At 40.4% G+C, this 17291-nt stretch overlaps 1 protein-coding gene across 3 annotated transcripts in view; it reads left to right on the top strand.

Annotated features, from left to right (window-relative positions):
- ATXN7 (ataxin 7) overlaps nt 1-17291 on the top strand; it is an 87548-nt gene that overhangs the window by 27187 nt on the left and 43070 nt on the right. For all 3 annotated transcript variants that reach the window (XM_075158697.1, XM_075158698.1, XM_075158696.1), the window contains 2 exons: nt 39-299; nt 936-1004. In XM_075158697.1, the coding sequence (XP_075014798.1) occupies nt 50-299; nt 936-1004 (319 nt within the window). In that variant the 5' untranslated portion in view covers nt 39-49. The remainder of the gene's footprint in view (nt 1-38; nt 300-935; nt 1005-17291) is intronic.

The raw sequence follows: 17291 nt of genomic DNA, 5'->3' as shown, positions 1-17291 counted from the left end.
CCTTAAGCGCCCGATGACTTTTTCTCGTTACATTATAGCAGCGGAAAGAATGTCGGCGCGGGCCGCGGGTGACGTCAGAAGGGAGCAGCGCAGCGCGGCGGCGGCCAGGCAGCGGCAGCGGCGGCCCCGCCACGGCGAAGGAGGCGGAGGCGGAGGAGGCGGGAGCGGCGCCGGCCCCGCCGCCACCGCAGCGGCAATGGCGGCCGTCGGGGAGCGCAGGTCCCTGCCCAGCCCCGAGGCGATGCTGGGGCAGCCCTGGAGCCACTGGGTCGATGCTGCTAAACTTCACGGGAACGACGGTGAGCGGCCGCCCCCCCCAACACCCTCTGCCGGCCCGGCCCCCGCTCCCCGCGGGCTGTGGGTGCCCCGGGCGCGGCCCCGCCGCCGGAGGGACCGTGGGGCGCCGATAAGAGGCGGCGGGGCGCCGGGCGGGGGGGGGCCGGGGCCCGGGGAGGAGGTTGGGTCCGTTCCCCCCCCCCAACGTCGCGGCCGAGTTCGTTGTCCGGTACGCGGTTGCCGAGGCGGCGGCACCGCCCGGCCGGGGGCTCGGGAGCGGCGCGGAGCGGGCAGCGCTTGCCCCAGTTCCTGTAATCCGGGACACGGTGCTGGGGAGGTCGGAGCCAGTCCTCGGAGGCCGGCACCTCCTGCCCTCGATTCCGCCTGGGCTTGGGGCGGGGGGAGATCCCGCGTCAGGTGAGGCATCCCCCTCCGCTGACAGCGGCTGGGGCGGCCCCGGCCCCGACCCCGCTCCGGGGGACGGGACGGCCCATCTCAGTCTCCCTGAAGCCGTGTTTACTGCCGCGGCGACAGGAGCGCGTATCCCTGACGGGCTGGTTTGTTCCCACAGGGGAAGGGACCGGAGGTCAGTAGCAGGGGGGTCAGCCCTACTCTGCGACTTCTGCGTGGACTGAGATCTTGTGGCTTTTTGGTTTTAGGAACAGCATTAGAAGAAAGTTTCAAGGAATACGGAAGAAACCGAGAAGCAATGCGACTTTGCCGAGAAGGTGAGTGCGATTCATTCTTGAAGAAAAGTGTACGGAGAAGTTTTCCTGCTCGTAACTAGTTACGAGAGAACGTGCATGGGAAAGAGAAAGGAGACCTATCTTCAATCCTATCGCTTTGGATTTGGGACTTGCGGCCTGTCAGTGAGTGGTGTTATTAGCATTATTATTAAATTAATACATAATCTCAAAACTACAAGGTAAGGTAGGGCATAGGTTACTTATTGTATTGTCTTTACTGTGTTTCTAGTTGGATATTTTTTTTTTTTGCTATAAATAGTCCTAAGGAAGCTGTGTGACCAGCACTGATAATATCTTCTCTTGAGCTAAAATATTTGATTCTTAATATTGATTCTTAATATAATGCATGTCAGTATTTGAACACTGATCCTTCTCTGTCATGTCAATGTGTTATGTTTATTTCTTAGTGTACTGCTAAATGAGAGTGACCTTTCACCTGTGATTAGCAAAAGCCCATCAACAGCCCAGTTCGTTTCAAGAGTAACAATGCTACTTGAAGTTGTAGGCAAATGATGGATGAAAGCTATAGATTATGGTAACTTAGTAACAGGGAGTGGAGAAAACAGTGATGAGTCTGATTTGTGATGTTCAATTTTCTTTTTTTGTTTTTCCAGTTTAACGATTGTTTTATAGCAGAGAAACATTCTAAAACTTTCTTAATGTTGTTGGCGCTAGCTCAGTTCCGTTGGACTTTCTGTCACTGAGAAGTATGCCGTAGACTAGGCATCGTTATTTTAAATGTTAGAGCAGTTAGACCCGAGTCGTTTATTTGACACTGTTAGAAATGGAAGACTGAGTTTGTAAACTTGGTTTATGATCACGGAAGGCAGGACTTGCCAGGACCGTAGGAGATGATCTGATTCAGCACTTATCTACTTGTGAGCTACAAACAGCAAATGAAAACTAAAGCAAGGTGGCACAGGCTAGTAAGATTGGGAGGCAGTGAGCTATACTGAGGCTGAATCAAAATGTCTGTTTGTTGTTGAATTACTAGTGTTGCTAAAATTTGGAAAAAATCAATTTCTATCACCAGAGTCAGTGGTTACTGACCTGTAAGAGAGACGCAATAGACAGCTATGCTGCGACATTCAGAAACACTTGTGCCATTTTGCCATCTTCTAAGTGTTCGTAAGTTCTTAGGCATTTGAAAAATCGCTTTATTACTTCATTGCCGAGTTCCAATCTAATAGTTGTGTTGGATATTTGATTTATTTTTCTGAATAGGCAAATCATTCAAGTGCTAAAACAGCATTTGTAACAATAAGCATACACATTATCCTAGTAAAGATTTTACTAATAAGGATTTTTAAACATTCTTTCTTATTTCTACCTCTTAAAATGCAAGCATCTAAGGTTTCCAGATTTTAAAGATTAGCTGGCAGGGTGAAGAATAATTTTTTTTTTTCTTCTTCTTCTCCCCTCTGGAGAGAGATCATGAAATTGTTTTTGCATAGGTTGACCACAGAGACACAGCTTCTCCGCACTGACTCCAACCATGTGAATGATTTGTAGGGTTATGAGTTGAAGGAAGTTCATAAAACACTTTGAGAATTAAAAGTGAAACTTAGTAGCTCTGTCAGGCTTCCAGAGGTCTATTTATTTTGGTTGCTTTATGACATATGAATGAGACACTGCCTTGGCATATACCTGTAGCTAGTCTGTAGGGAGCTTGGCCTACTGCAAAATAAAGCAAAAGAAAAAGTAGTATTAATTACATTTGCACTTAAAGAACTAGGGGCAGCAAAACATGCCAGCATATGTATGTGTTGTGTTATCAAATAAAATTTTGAGAATGCTGTAACTGATTCCTTTTCCCGGGAAGAATTTTGCATTCAAAATTGAGGAACAAACATTTATTAAATAATTCGACTGTCTAAACCATGGATCTTAACACAGAAAAGTGAACCAAAGGTATAAATTTTGTTAAATTAACTCTAACCTCAAGATTTTTGTCATGGTACCACACAGTATTTTAAATACGGCTAACAACAGAACTCGTTGTGTAAGAAAGTTATTTCTCTACAGATTGGGAGTTGACTCAGAGGCCCAACTTGACAAAAGGATTTCAAGGTTATTTAGGCTAATTTAACCTTGCATTGCAACTCTTCCAGTTTGCATAAAAGAATTAAATATTCATGGCCTGGAGAGGGAGCGAAGGAGGGAACATGACTTTACAGCCCACTTATTAGAACTGGGTTCTAAACCAAGAACTCTTTTCTTTATTTAACAATTGTCAGCTTTCAGGTCAGGCTCCCACCGGCCTGTGTACCCGGAGTTGTAGTTATGGGTTATGGGTTGTAGTTGTTTCCTTTCCCACATGCGGTTTCTCTGCATCTTCTAGTGGGAATAGCTTCATCATCTGCCTGCCTGGTGGCAAGAGGTGGATTTTGGGCTTGCAGGCAGTAGAGTCTGGGTCTCCTGAATGAAGAATGAGTGTTCCCATTGTCGTAGCACTGTGTTAAAAAAGGGCTTAACATTACCAGCTTCTCCTTTTGTTAAAGGAAAAGAATGATGCCTGTTATTCTTTTAAAGGAATAAAGGACATAAATGTGTACTTCCAGGACAACATTTGCAAGCTGTGGAGAGAGGCAGGATTTCAGACCCACCTTTATCACTGGCATTTCCTATTTGCTGATCAGGCAGCTCCTCTCTCAGCATGCTGGTGGTTGTGAAGCTTGATGAGTCCTTAATACCTGTCAGTGATGCTAGTTCCATGTAGGGATCAGGAAACTAAAATTAGTCCATAGTCTCAAACACTTTTTTTCTGTATCTAACCCTCCTTGACATAACCAAGCTCTCATTGAAGTAAGAACTAGAAATTGAATTTGGGCTTCCCAAACTCCCGATGTTTGTGTCTCATACTTCCCTGTTTTCTTTTTCACTACTCTTATATGCTTTCTATTCTGCTAATTCATAATATGCAATCATTCCTGCTGGAATCCTCGCAGACCTTCACTGAAGTGAGAAACTTGCTGGATGCTTTCCTACATGTTGTTTTTTGAGGCAGTAACAGTCCACACGGAGCTTTGATGTAGCAATTAGAGCTGCAGGAATAAGGTACGGGCCCGATGGACTTGGCTCGCTTTTGGTACAGAAAATCCCCAACCGATGGAAATGAGAAAAGGGGCATCCTCCACCATGGGAAAAATTTACTTTAAAGTACCCTTTAAAATTTACTTTGACTTAGTACACTGAAATCTTCTCATGATGAGCAATGCTATCAATGTAAGAGCATATTAGAAGCAATCATACTTCAGTTATTTTCATATGTAGTTCACATGACAGAATCTTTTAGCTCATACAGCCACTTAATTACTTACTGCTTGTGAACCAGCTAAAGGTGTGATTTCCCTGCCACACAGCTTTGGCTGTGACGAAGCAAGTATAGCATGTTGCATTATAATCTGTAAATGCATTCTAAAACAGTGAGGCAGAAAATCTAGTCTTCTTCATTCGTTTTGCTAATATTTTAAAATGAAACTTTACTGAAGTGCATCTTTCAAACTTGTTTGATACTGGGAGCGTGTTCTGTCAGATACAACCAACATGCTCACACATACACTCAGTTCATCTTGGAGATGCAGCAGGTCTCAAAAGGAGGTTGATGTGTCTGTAGTGTCTGATATTTTTTTATTTGAAGAAAATGATTCTTAGTGTCAAACTTAGTAATCAGTGCTTGAAACATTTTGGCAAACAAGTTCGTTTTTCAGGATCTTCTTGCTAACTAACCTGTGTTGAATTTGGTTTTCTTTTAAAAAATTTTCTAGCCCATTATTGTTGTGAAGATGATCTCTAAATAGAACTGTGTTTGTAAGCATAGAGTTCATTCATGGTAACTTTGACAGGCTTCAACAGAGTGAACTTTTGCTTCTTGCAAAATTTGACAACAGGTTGGTTTGTTTTGCTCTGTGGAAGAGTAGAGAAGCTCGGAGTAGAAACAACGAGGCCTAAAGCTGTTCATTGGGACTGGGGGCTTAACCCTCCCTCACCCCCCAAGAAACTCTGACTTTCCCCACAGTAAATTTCCAGTTGCTACCAGTTATCTTGTATGTTGTTTTAAATAAAACAAAACCCCCAAAACCCAAGCCGTCATGACCCCCAAGGCTGTATTGGAGAGACAAAGAGCCTATCTGCTTTTAACAAAGATCATCATTACTTGCAGTAATACTTGTTAATGTGTGCAAGCCTTTTGAAGCGATTGGGGTGAAAGTCTGTTAGATTCTTATATTGACTCATAAAATAATTTTGAAATATGTATAATAATAAAAATGCAAAGGAATCTATAGCATTTCAGAATGGAAAATAAAAGTGTGGAGAACAGAAGAGAGATTTGGTTAGACAATTTAAAATTGTTGGAGTGTTTGGTTTTGATAGCTTATTCAAGTGCATGCTGAAACCATGGAGTGTCTTTGCAAGAGCTTAAGCATCTCATCCTTTCAGTTACACATAGAGCCCCCCCTCTTTTTTGTGTGTGTGTGTGTGTTACATCCTTTGAGAGGTGAATCCATTGGTACTGCCTATTTCAAGCACTTCACTAGTAGTGTCACCATAGTTTATAGCTAACTGGCACCAAAGTGTAGGAGGAAGAGGAGAGAACATTTGTAACTTGGGTCTTGAGCTCGATTTGATCAATTGTCATTGATCAAGATTGTTGAATCTTGGCTAAAAAGAGGTCTTTGCCACCCTTACAGCATCCATACAGTCTGCCAGTGATTTGTTCTAACTGTTTGTACTTGGTGCCTCTGAGAATCCCGAGGAAGTTTCTGATTGCTCTCTGTATGTAACTGAGCTATTTTGGGTGAGGTGGTCCTCTCGATGATCATGGAGGGAGATGCACAGGAGACAGTTACTTTATCGTAGGTTGCGGTTAGTTGAGCGATGGTCACTGATGTGTTAGATGTGCTCGGAGGTATCGCAGGTCAGAACTGATGCTGGCTGTGTGGTGAGGTAGCCTGGTACCATTCTTACGTTTTTAGACTATACTAATCTTAATAAAGACGTGTTGAATTTTCTGTGGGAATGCAGATCGTCGGTTTTTGATAGGCACCTTCAGAAGACTCTCCAGAAGATTTTATGACCATAGGAATCTATCAGGAGAGCAGGTGGGAGCAAATTCTGTTCAGCATCGTGTCACCTGATAGCAGTTGAACTTCTGGTCTTGGACAGTTAGGATGTCTGGGCGGGGGCGGGGGGGGCGGCGAAAAAAGAGACTCCGTGAACCTCTTGGGCATTCGGCAGAAGCTTTGAGATTTGATTATATTAATTGTTATTAATGGAAGTTACCAGAGCTGCGAGGGTACTGAGAGCTATGCAGTGAACCCTTGTTCTTCTTGAGCCTGTGCTGGGCTGGGTTAAGCAGTGAAATCCAGGACTGGGCCAGGAGGGCTCACTAGAAGCATCTTTATCACATAGACCCAAGGTCTAGAATTTTCCTAGCAGCAGGCTCAATAAATAATTAAAGCATTGGTGAAACTTTTGTTCCAATATTAAGTTGTAAATACAAGTAAGAGACAGCATCTTATATCAAATTTAAATTTGTTTTTATTCAGCCTTGGGAGGTGCTCAATTGGGTTGATTTTTGTTGTGTTAAATCATGTCAGAGATGCTTAGAGGGCTCTATAGTCCTTGACTGCCTGCAAATACACTGTGAGAATTTTTAGTAGATTGAAATAAATATTTTAAGGTAGCAGTACAGAGTGCCATGCTTCTTTTTTGACATTTTGCATAGCTATTCACAGTCTGTAATCAGATAAATCTCCTCTTCATTTCATTGCATTCTAATTGACTATTTACACAAAATGTTTTAAGGATTTGTGGACTGGTTATCGTAAAACAATTATAAGGAGACTTTAAAAGTGCATTGAACTGTTTAAGAAAATTGTAGAGATTTTATGAGATAGCATCCTTTCAAATTGCATGTTTTTCAAGCTACTTTTGAGATTATCTGCAGTGAATGGCCCTCGTTTTCTTCTTGTTATTTTTTTCCCCTTAAATCCAAGTTCTGTTTACAATATTTAATTATTTCTGGCGAGATGAGTCACATGTTATAAATAGAATATTGTGATGTTAGACTGCAAGTTAGAACTGTGTCATCTTTTATGCTTTAAAGATATTTTGCAGGTTTTAGATATTACCATATTATTAGTGTGATATTGCAGGGCTTTGGGGACTTTCACTGGAACTGCAGCCACAAAACTGCCTCAATCTATCCATAATATGTGAGGAAGCTGGATTTTTTTTTTTTTATAAGAACCTTTGAAATAGTTGTCTATACACATACATAACAGTCAGGAATTCACTGTTATCTAATGCTTCTTAAGTGGTATGTATGATTAGCTAGGTTATCCCTGTGCAGAAGAGGTGATGTCTTGATAATACTTGATTAAATATTGCTTTTTGTATAGTTTCTGTTCTATATTTAACAACAAATGCTCAGTAAGAGAAGAACAATGCGATAAATATCATGTAGAAATATAACTTTCACACCAGTCGATACACTATCATCTAAGTAGAGCAGGAAAGACAAAAAGGCTTAGTGAAGGGTACTTTTAAATAAATTGGGTTAAGAGGATGCAGATTACTCTCTCTAAGGTAACTATTTTAAAAGCTATTTCTTCCATTGCAGTGGATCTATAAAAGAAAATGCACACAGTTCTTACATTGCCAAAGGCCGGCTGGGGATACGTGTGATCTCTTATCAGTTACAAGACAGAAAAGATTTAATCTTTCACAAATCATTATCATATTTGATTTTTAATTAAGTATTCTAAATAGTCTAGAAGATGCTTAAAAATTGTTTGTCTTCCCTTTTATTGAAGAAAATCATCACTGCTGTGAAGTTGCCTGTATGTATGATACTCAACGTTATTTCCTAGACATTCTTATAGTATAGGTGACAGCAGAGAAATTAATACAGCTTTGTACTTACACCTTATGTTTTTAGCAGCAAGTGTTAAAAACTGGCAAAGGGAATTCAAATGTAATGGAAGCAGAGTAGCACGACTGTAAAAGCAGTTGTCATGGAAGGCAATGAATTTATTGTAACCAGTGTTCCTGTTGCTAGAAGGCTTTGCCCAGTCAGAAGTTCTCTCTGCTTGTGCAGGCTGTGTGCAGCTGTGAGCCAGGACCGGGGCTGCAGTGGCTCTCAAACTGGTTCTCGTGGTAAGTCAGATACTCATGGTAACCCCAGATACTACAGGGTATGACTTCATCCAAGTAAACTGCACATGCAGCTGCTCCCACATCACTTGGAGTCACGATCGCTAGCTTTGGAAATGGTCACTGTGATGGTAAATATTCTAGGTTATTGGCTCAAGTAGATTATAAATACTCAAATGCTCAGTTATTTGTGTGTAAACACTGCTTGTCAGCCCTTGTGGAATAAGCTGTTTTGTGGTAACCTGTTTTCCCATAAGAAAGATCGTTTATTTACAAGCTTACCCCCGCCCTGATTTCGACTTTTGATAGCTTCAGCGTAGCTCATAGACAAACTTCATTGATAATAAAAGGTGAAAGGGATAATTGGTCATGCCTCCCTTCTCTTCTGGTGGGATTATAATAGCCAGAAAACTTACGCAGTGTTCTTGATCTGCTTTTCGGTGGCTAAGCAGGACTTGCATCTTTCATCAACTGTTTGTAGTAATAGAAAATGCAATCTTCTCAACTGGCACTGAAAAAATGCACACAAAGCAGCTGAAGGGCTAAAATCCAATAGGGAGCAGCTTTGAGGTTGTAAGTCTGCGATGTGCTCTTTTGTTCTGAAATCTAGAGCTCTCACGGTTTTATTTTCAAGAAAGTTTGTTGGACAATTTCACGCTGATATAGTTGCCTGAAAGTCCTATAGCAGCTTGCATTAAAATGAAGCGTAGAAGCTTTAATGAGTTAAATTTGAAAAGCAAATAATACACTGAATACACAGTAAATTGGATGTTTGTTTTCTTTTAACATCAAGTTCTGTTGTATTTTGCCCTTCATAAATTCAGTTTTCTGTCTACAGTTTTTTTCATTGACTGCATAAATGACGTAGTAGATGTTGTCAGTGGGAAAATTGGAGTTCTGCCAGTTTATTAAGTGGTATCTGGGGATGTGAGGACTTGTCGTGAGCCACTGAAGTCAACAAGGGTTTTGCTTGTGACTGGGGGGAGGACGCAGGACCAGGTTACGGGGCTTGGCGGGCGAGAGAGTTTGCATGTGGGAGACAGCCACGTTCACTACAACCTTGTGATCAGAGAGCCGGCAGAGAAGTACTTCGCTATGCAAACATTTTAATTGTCAGTCCCTAGATATTGTAGCCATTGCTTTGTCAAGGTGTGTATAGCCTAAATGACACCCTCTGGCTATTGTTTCAGGCTAAAATACAGAAGAAAATCTGTATCGGTTTACACCTAGGGTGTGGTTCTACGATCTTTTTTTTTTTCCTCCCAGTAATGCTGGATTAAGCAGCTCCTTCATCTCTGCTGAGTGCAACATTTGTGAAATAATGGTCACATTCTAACTTTCAAGTTGTTTCCAAAATAAGGTGATGGTTGCTTAAAGAAGATATTGAATTTTCCAGCACGTATTTGGTCTGGTAATCCTAGAGTCCATTGGGCCATACTTGCTTATGTATCTTTTCAGAGTGAATCTGATCTGATTTTTACATGGCTACCTATATGATTGTATGGTATAGTAGATCTTGTATCTTGGTTATCTTTAAGAGTGTTAGAGATATTATATCAGTGAATAACCGTAGTTATAATAGGTAAGTGTATTGTGAAAAGTAAACAGCAAGTAAGAATTTAGTTTATATTATTTAACATATTGGTTAGTTTTTTTAATTATTTTCAGTAATTAGCTATGTTAGAAAACTAGGTAATAGAAGTGAAAAGTTTCTTTGACTGAAATTCCCGAGGCGGTTCCCAGTAACTTTGTGAACTGGAGAGAATATAATTTGAATCTGGGTTACTCTGCTGAGGAAGAGTTACGGCACCGTTTTTTTATCTTCTATTGGAGGGCTGTTGCAAATGATGCCAAAAGGAGAAAGAGGCATCATCAATACAGTATACGTAAATGTGAACCATTCCAAATATTCTTCTTATCCCTTCAGAACAAATCTGTAGTAGCGTGAAATATTCAGAGGCCTTGAACTCTGCAAAAATTTGGGTTAACTGGCTGTATTTTTGATGGATATTTCAAAGGAGCAAAAATTGTTCCCAGTAGTCAGACACTGTGGGTGTTGGGTTATTAAGACAGCCATGTAAAATAATTTGGAAAGCAGCTTTCAAAATACTAAATTTTCCCAGGAATTTTCCCACGTTTGCCAGGAAATGTTAAAATTGTCTGTTTCACTCCAGTGCAATTAGGATGACTCTAGAAATGTATTAAAGGAGTTTACCTTGCCCCTGACAACTAGAAGGCTTTCGGCTTTGGTTTGTAAGGAATATACTTTTGGGTTTTAGGATGTTTTCTTCAGTTAATTTGTTTTCTAAAATGTATAATCTGTGTTTGAATACGTGTGTTCTGCTTGGCTAGAAGAGATGGCAGTCATCCTGCTCTCGCTGGATGGATTTGAGAGGAAGGGCTTAAATGAATGTCCTGATAGGCAGCATTTACTTCATAAAAGGACTTAAAGATTAATTTCGGAAAGCAATTTTGTTTTTCATTTCTGTGTAAGTTGTGTTACCCCAAGCAACTGTCTAGAAATCGTACTTGTTAAGGAGCTTCTGTTCCATATTGTAGTTCATAATTTACAAAGGAGAAGTTTAGAGCCAAATTCCATATATCTGTGTTGCCTACCAAAGCTAGTGTAATACGTGCTTATATAATAGATTGCAAATTTTTGTCCTAAATGCTCTTTTTTGTGGCTAAGTGATTGAAGGAAGACTTCTACTACCACTTGTGTTCTGGGACTTGGGGGAAAATACCGATGTCTGAACCATACCTGATACAGTTTGATTATGTCTTGTTTATAGGCTGGGCAGAGCCCTCTCCTTATCTGTTGTTCCTTCTCTAGGACCTGCTTTAATAGCCAGCTGACTTGGTTTGCTTTGCCTGGTTATTTCAACACCGCTATTTCCATGGGGTGTGTGGAGAAGTCGTCCAAAACGCATCAGCCCTTGTTTGGGAAATTTCCTTCTCGTTCTGCCTATCAGCCTATGCCCTGAAATGTAGGGGCATAGACCACTGTGTCATTGCTGGAATAAAACTTGCAAGTCTCTTCTGTTGTTTTTGTGGCCTGAATTTAATCATCTGAAGTGTTGGCTTGATAGCCTTGGAGATAAGAATGCTATTTTTATCTGTGCAGTAGGTAGAGCACAGGGGTAAAATCTTCAGTGCACTGTCAGTGTGCCTCGTCTGAGGCTTGTTTACAACTGGTTGGGATGAGAAAGGGGTTCTCTGTGCAACACTGCAATTCTCTGTCATCCTGCTGCCGCTGTCGAGAGTCGTCGTGGATAACCACGACCACGTGAAGGAAGGCCCCTGCCCTGGGAAAGGACCAAAATCACAGTCTGGATAGACGGTGCTCTGCATTGTAAAATGGGAAGACATGATGATGTAAGGTGCAACATCAGCAGCTTTATTTATAGTTTAATCACGTTGAGAGTTTTCCTGCACTCCTGTGAGTGGTGTTGTGAGATCAGGGCTTCACAGGAAGCGCCGCGTCATTCATCATCGCAGTGATTCAGGGTGATGTCACCAAGTGACAGGAGCATTTGGAGTGTCTGTACTGTTATGGTGGCCCTGTGATACCCTTTCATGGACTCCTTTGGCATCTTTCCCCAAGTACTCTGCACTGTTGCTGGAAGCAAAAGCTTTTGAGCAATTTCCAAACACAAAGCGGTGCATTGTGGGCCAGCGCTGGGAAGACTGGCTCAACAAGTTTGGCAGCAGTGGTTTTGGCTTCCTGCCTACCCTGGATAGGCACCAGTGGAGATTGCTGTAGTCCTTGGGCGGATTTGCGCTAAAGACCTCAGCCTAGGTCCTGAAATTCATGCGCGTGCAACTGCTGTGTCTGGCAAAGGATCTGCTTCTGTTGTAAACCACAGTTTTGTTATCCTAGGTATGTTTGCAGTAGTTACCTTTTGTCTGCTTTAGGAAGGTGGATGTGTTGTTTGTTTTCAGTGTACTGGAGGGTGGTAACCTCTACAAATTTGTCATAATATCAGAGGATCCTGTTTACCTTTCAATTTTCTGTTATCTATTTAATCTTACTTGCCGTTGTCATCCTGAGTCATCTAGGGGCAGTTAACTAGTGCTCTGAAATGTTCTTTTCCGTGCCTTTTTTTAAATACCAATTCCTTATGTTCTTTGCTGTGCCTCTTGCTTAATACTGACTCCATATGTCTTCTGTGACATCTCCTCTACAGACCTTTGCAAACAGCCCTAGGCTTGTAACACGATGTGCCGGGACCACTGCTTGAGGTCTGTGGGGTTCTCGGGGGGTGCAGGACACTGCTTGCCTGTGTCTCATTGCACAGTCATATGCCGAATATGTCTAGTTTTCTTGTATCTGCATAAGGATGACTTTCTCTGTCTTGCTGCTTGTATAATCAGGTTTGTTCTTATGTCCTTTTTGACATGAGATGTTTAAAAATTAAAATTTGTGCCCAATTCAGTACTTTTTTTTTTTTTTTTTCCCCCAAGAGCAGAGCATGTTGCTTCCTAGCTGGCCTACAAAAGGGAGAAAAGTTCCTTTTTCCCCCTCCCCCTGTGTATTTAGATCCATTCATATGTATCCATATACCATCTTCCCAAGTGCAACGAGCACTGTTAGCTGCAGAGGGACCAGAGGAGAGCAGTAGTCTTAGAAGTGTCTGTCAAAAATGTGAGTTAGACCAAACCAACCAAATCAGTACATTAAGTAGTGTGAGCAAATTCTTTCTCCTTCCCTTCTGTTTTGTTGTAGGCATTACCTTCTGTGTACATCACAAGTGGGCCAGTGTTCCGGTTATATTATAGAGGCCCAGACCATGAAAGAGCAGAAAAGTTACTTTAAAGCATATCAGCCCTTTCAGATCTTCTGCATGTATAATATGACCTAAGTGATCTTCATTTCTGAATACATCTAAATTTAAAAATATTAAAAGTTGCAGTCCTTCCCAACCTGTTTCTATTTAAGAGTGAAATGGGTGCTTTCAGTAGCAGAGAACTAGCGCCAGATATGGAAGGATAATACCTGGTACAGATTGCTTTGCCCAGTATTTTCAGAGTCTTTTTTATTCTGTAACAGATATCAGGTATTTTATGTATAATGTTTGGAGATGGAATTCTGGAAAATTTTGTGAAGGCGGGCTCCTAAAATAAGGCAAATCACTCTTAACGGTGAAGAAATACATCTTGAAATAAGGATAGTGATGGGCTTATTCTAAAAGGGAGATGACATGCAAAGGCAAAACCTAAATTTCTTCTTTAGAAGAATTTGAAATTCCATACCAATAAAAAAAAAAATTCACTTCCATAAAGAGTTTTTAGGCTGAACTGGGTTTGTGTTGTATCACAAACAGCCAGCTGTGGAATTATTGACCTTATACTGTGAACAGGTAGCCTGATTTTCTTCAGTGCTTACCTATTTAGTTAATATTATTAACTGTCTCAGAGGTCAACTGGTACTGGTTTGAAGCCTAACACTTCTGAATAGATAGATAGCCTCTTGGAAGGGAAGCTCGGATGACTGTAGCTCTGTATGTGCTGGAATATATCATTTGTGAGAAGTAAAGACTTGCGGTTTACTGGTTCCTCAGCTATACAATTGAAATAGTCGTATTTATTTGTCTAAAGGTATGCAATAGCCAAGTTTAAAAGACTTTGTGGCACTACATGTGTGTTCAAATACGTAAGAAGTGGGTTAGTTCTTTTACTGCACTATAACAACAAAAACATTGTTTTATTTTCCACTTTATCTTTTAATCTTATTAAATATCACAGTACTGTTGGGGTTTTTTTTGCTATAGTACATTTATATGGCTGTTGCTGTGCACCTTACAGTATTTTTTTTTGTTGTATCAAATCAACTGCTAGTAAATCTGTAAAGCAAAGGAAGTAGATTTTAATAGAAAAACTAATAGTGCCTGCCAAATTGAGAGGGGTGCAGAAATGTAAGTTGGTATGTGAAAATTGACAGGCATCAGTTTCCTTATAGCTGTATTAGACGTGATTGAAAGTCTTATTTTTGAAGTGGATGTTCCAGTGCATGGAGAATGGGAGTGGCAAGGGTGGGGTGGTTTTAGGTAGTTGGGTTGCCTAATAAAAGAAAATACTGAAATAGAATTCAGTTGACAGGTTGTCTGTATTATTTTCCTTAGAATTTTTTTTTTGCCTACCTGGTATCAGGTACATGATGTAAAATGTATGCAGAGTATTCTTTGTGCAGAGATGCATTGTCTTTGCAGAATTAAGAATGCTGTGCTGGTATCACAAAGGAGTTGGGGCCATGGTCAGCAGGAGAGGGGGTGGAAGAGGTTGAAAGATGAGCACTACGCATGCCCTGTGTAGCGGGGAAAATAATGTATTAGCTGATGATGTTTTTAATATGAAGATTGCAGTAATGCCATCTCGCGAGAGATGCATAACTGTCTCTAGTTCTTATTTTTATTGGTTTTGAAAAAGTTAATATTTTTAAAGACTGTATTGACTCTTGTGTTTTTGATGTCACTTTTTTGTTTATTTTTTTATGTGTTACTAAATTTTGTTGGTTTTGCCTATCACAAAAGATACAGTCATGGGTATGTTATATTCCTCCAGTTCTCAGTGAGTAAGAAAAATGTGTAAATCTGTAAGTGAATTGTTGTTATCGCTCTACTTCCTCAGTTACTGGGCGCCGAGATACAGCCAGCACCCAGTTGCGTTGCTGTGATGTGGACAGTTACATAGGGAAAGATGGCAAAAACGCCAAATTTTTTTTCCTCAAAAGCCTAGATAAGAGATGAGAAAGGGTGAGGAGCTTGGAACACGTTTACCATTTGCAGTCACGATGTATCAAAATACTTCTGCTGCAATGAGCGCTTTTATGTAAACTGTGAGTTTAGATTTAAATAAACTTCCTTTTTCCTACTACAAAAGTACAGCTGCTGCAAAGTACACAGAGTGCTGTGTGTGAAGGAGGAGAAAAGTACCAAACCTGTTGATGTGAAAACAATTCATAACAGTAACATGCTTTGGGGTATATGACTTAAGATACAATTCAGAATATTCTCTGGATGATATAGTTAATTCTAATTGAGGCTATGATTGTGACTAGTTGCTTGGCCAGAACTCTTTGTCCCCTCATAATAGACCCTGTTTTTCTGCATAATAACTGAAGTGTTTCTGTGTACCCTTTCATGTTAAATTACCCCAGATTTTAGTATTACTGTGTAAACTCCAAGTTTATTTCCTGAATTCTGTTTAATTTTTGTGTCATAATTGCAAAATTAAACTCAACATTGAGGTTTCCTTAAGGTATTTTAGGATTAGGTATGTAACAAATAGGGGGTTTTGCCACAAAAACATAAATAATAATTTGTTAGCTAAAATGTAGCAGTGGCACGATGAGATCATGTCACCTAAAAATAATGCATGACTTTGAAGATTTCTTACATGACAAATTGTATGTTCAGCATTTACGTAATATTATACAAGTTGGCTGGAGAAATTTAAAATATCTTCAACTCTGAAAACTAATTAATGAGTAAATGGGAATAGTTTTTGCAGATGACTGAATTCATTCAAATTTGCTGATGAAAACCTGATGTAACAGAATACAGTGTGAGGGGGAGACTTTTTCATCTGCTGAAAAGCTTTAAATATGCTACTTGTATTTCATTGAGAAATGTATTAATCAGTCTTTCTACAGACAATCTTGTGTAAACTTGCTCACTGAAATGTTGTATTATTCTGAATAATAAACTTAGAAAAACTGTTTAATAGTTTTGAGTGAAGAATTTGACATACTTTTTGTGTTAGATTTTCTAAAAGATTAATTGTGCGTAGCTGAATTCGTATACAAAGAATTTAACTAAATACTTAGATGTCTGCTTTAATATGTGTTTTATATATAATTACAGGAACATTCAAATCTTGGGAGCCTAAAATTAGAACTCCCAGCTGCACGCTAGGCTGCAGGTGCACGTGTGCATGACACACTTCTCTTTGGTATCTGCTGCTCAGTTTTTATCAGTGGGCATGATACAGAAATTTCCCAAGACTGTTAAATTTTAGAGAACAGGAGAGAGGAAAGGCTGCAGGAGAATTGCAATGATCATGCGCTTGTAGCCTTGCAAAAGGACTGATGTTTGGATTTGCCGCTGGGGTATGCAGGGAGGAGTGTTACTGCCTGCAGCATGTGGCAAACCTTTTTGCTGGAGGTAAAGCTGGAGGGGGTGGTGCAGGGGATGGGATTTTGGAAATGCAGCATGGCTGAACCCACGGAAAACGTGAGCCGGGAAAGGTAGGTCCTCCTTCACCCTTTCAGGCTTCACCGGGCAAGATTCTGCCTTGAATTTGGAAAAGCAAAGTAAAAACTACAGAACTGTAGCTTTGGAAGAATAGTCTGTCTTGAGTTTGGAAAGGAGACTGGACAGAGAGGACTCTGCTTTTAGAGATACAGCGTTCTAACGCTAATAAAGATTTATGACCGATCAAATCTCGTAATGCAGCTCCTGTGTCTAGTTAAACTAGATGGTGGGGACTTTTGGTCTTGAAGTGAAAGTCATTTCTCTGAGCCAAAACTTTGAGGTTTGGGTATTCTTAGGACTTTAATAAAATGCTGTGTAATTGCTATATTTGCCAAAGTGAAAAACGCAGTAAAAAACATTTAATCAAGTCTTCAGCTGTTCCTTCCTTCATCCGATCAATCAGCAACTGCACGGTGAAACAAAGTTCATGCACTTGTGCTCAGAACCCAAGGAGAGCTGTGCCTTTTAAATGTCTCCTCAAGTAGCTGGGCTTTCAAAGCTGTATGTGCAAAAAATGTAAGTTACTTAATGGACAGAGCGCAGTTGGCAAGGAATTTAAAAAATAGATAACCTTGCAGAAAATACTTTAGCAGTGCTTCCCTCTGAGCCTGAATGAAACAGCTCAGGTATGGGAATGTCCATTTGTTTTGCTTTATTTTGTATTAAAAGGTTCTTTTGTATCTGAGGCAACATGAGCACAGACCTTAATGGACAAATTTAAAAAAAAAAAGTGTTTCTGTATGTAAATTTGATCTGTTTATGTTCAGTTTGTTTGATTATGCATATGTTGCTTGCAAGCACAAATTTGTTATGCCTGCACATATGGTTCATAAAATACTTGTGTTCTATTAATACATGT

The sequence above is a fragment of the Calonectris borealis genome, chromosome 10, assembly GCF_964195595.1.
Source record: "Calonectris borealis chromosome 10, bCalBor7.hap1.2, whole genome shotgun sequence".
Classification (NCBI taxonomy): domain Eukaryota; kingdom Metazoa; phylum Chordata; class Aves; order Procellariiformes; family Procellariidae; genus Calonectris; species Calonectris borealis.
This window is presented reverse-complemented; position numbering and strand designations above follow the sequence as displayed.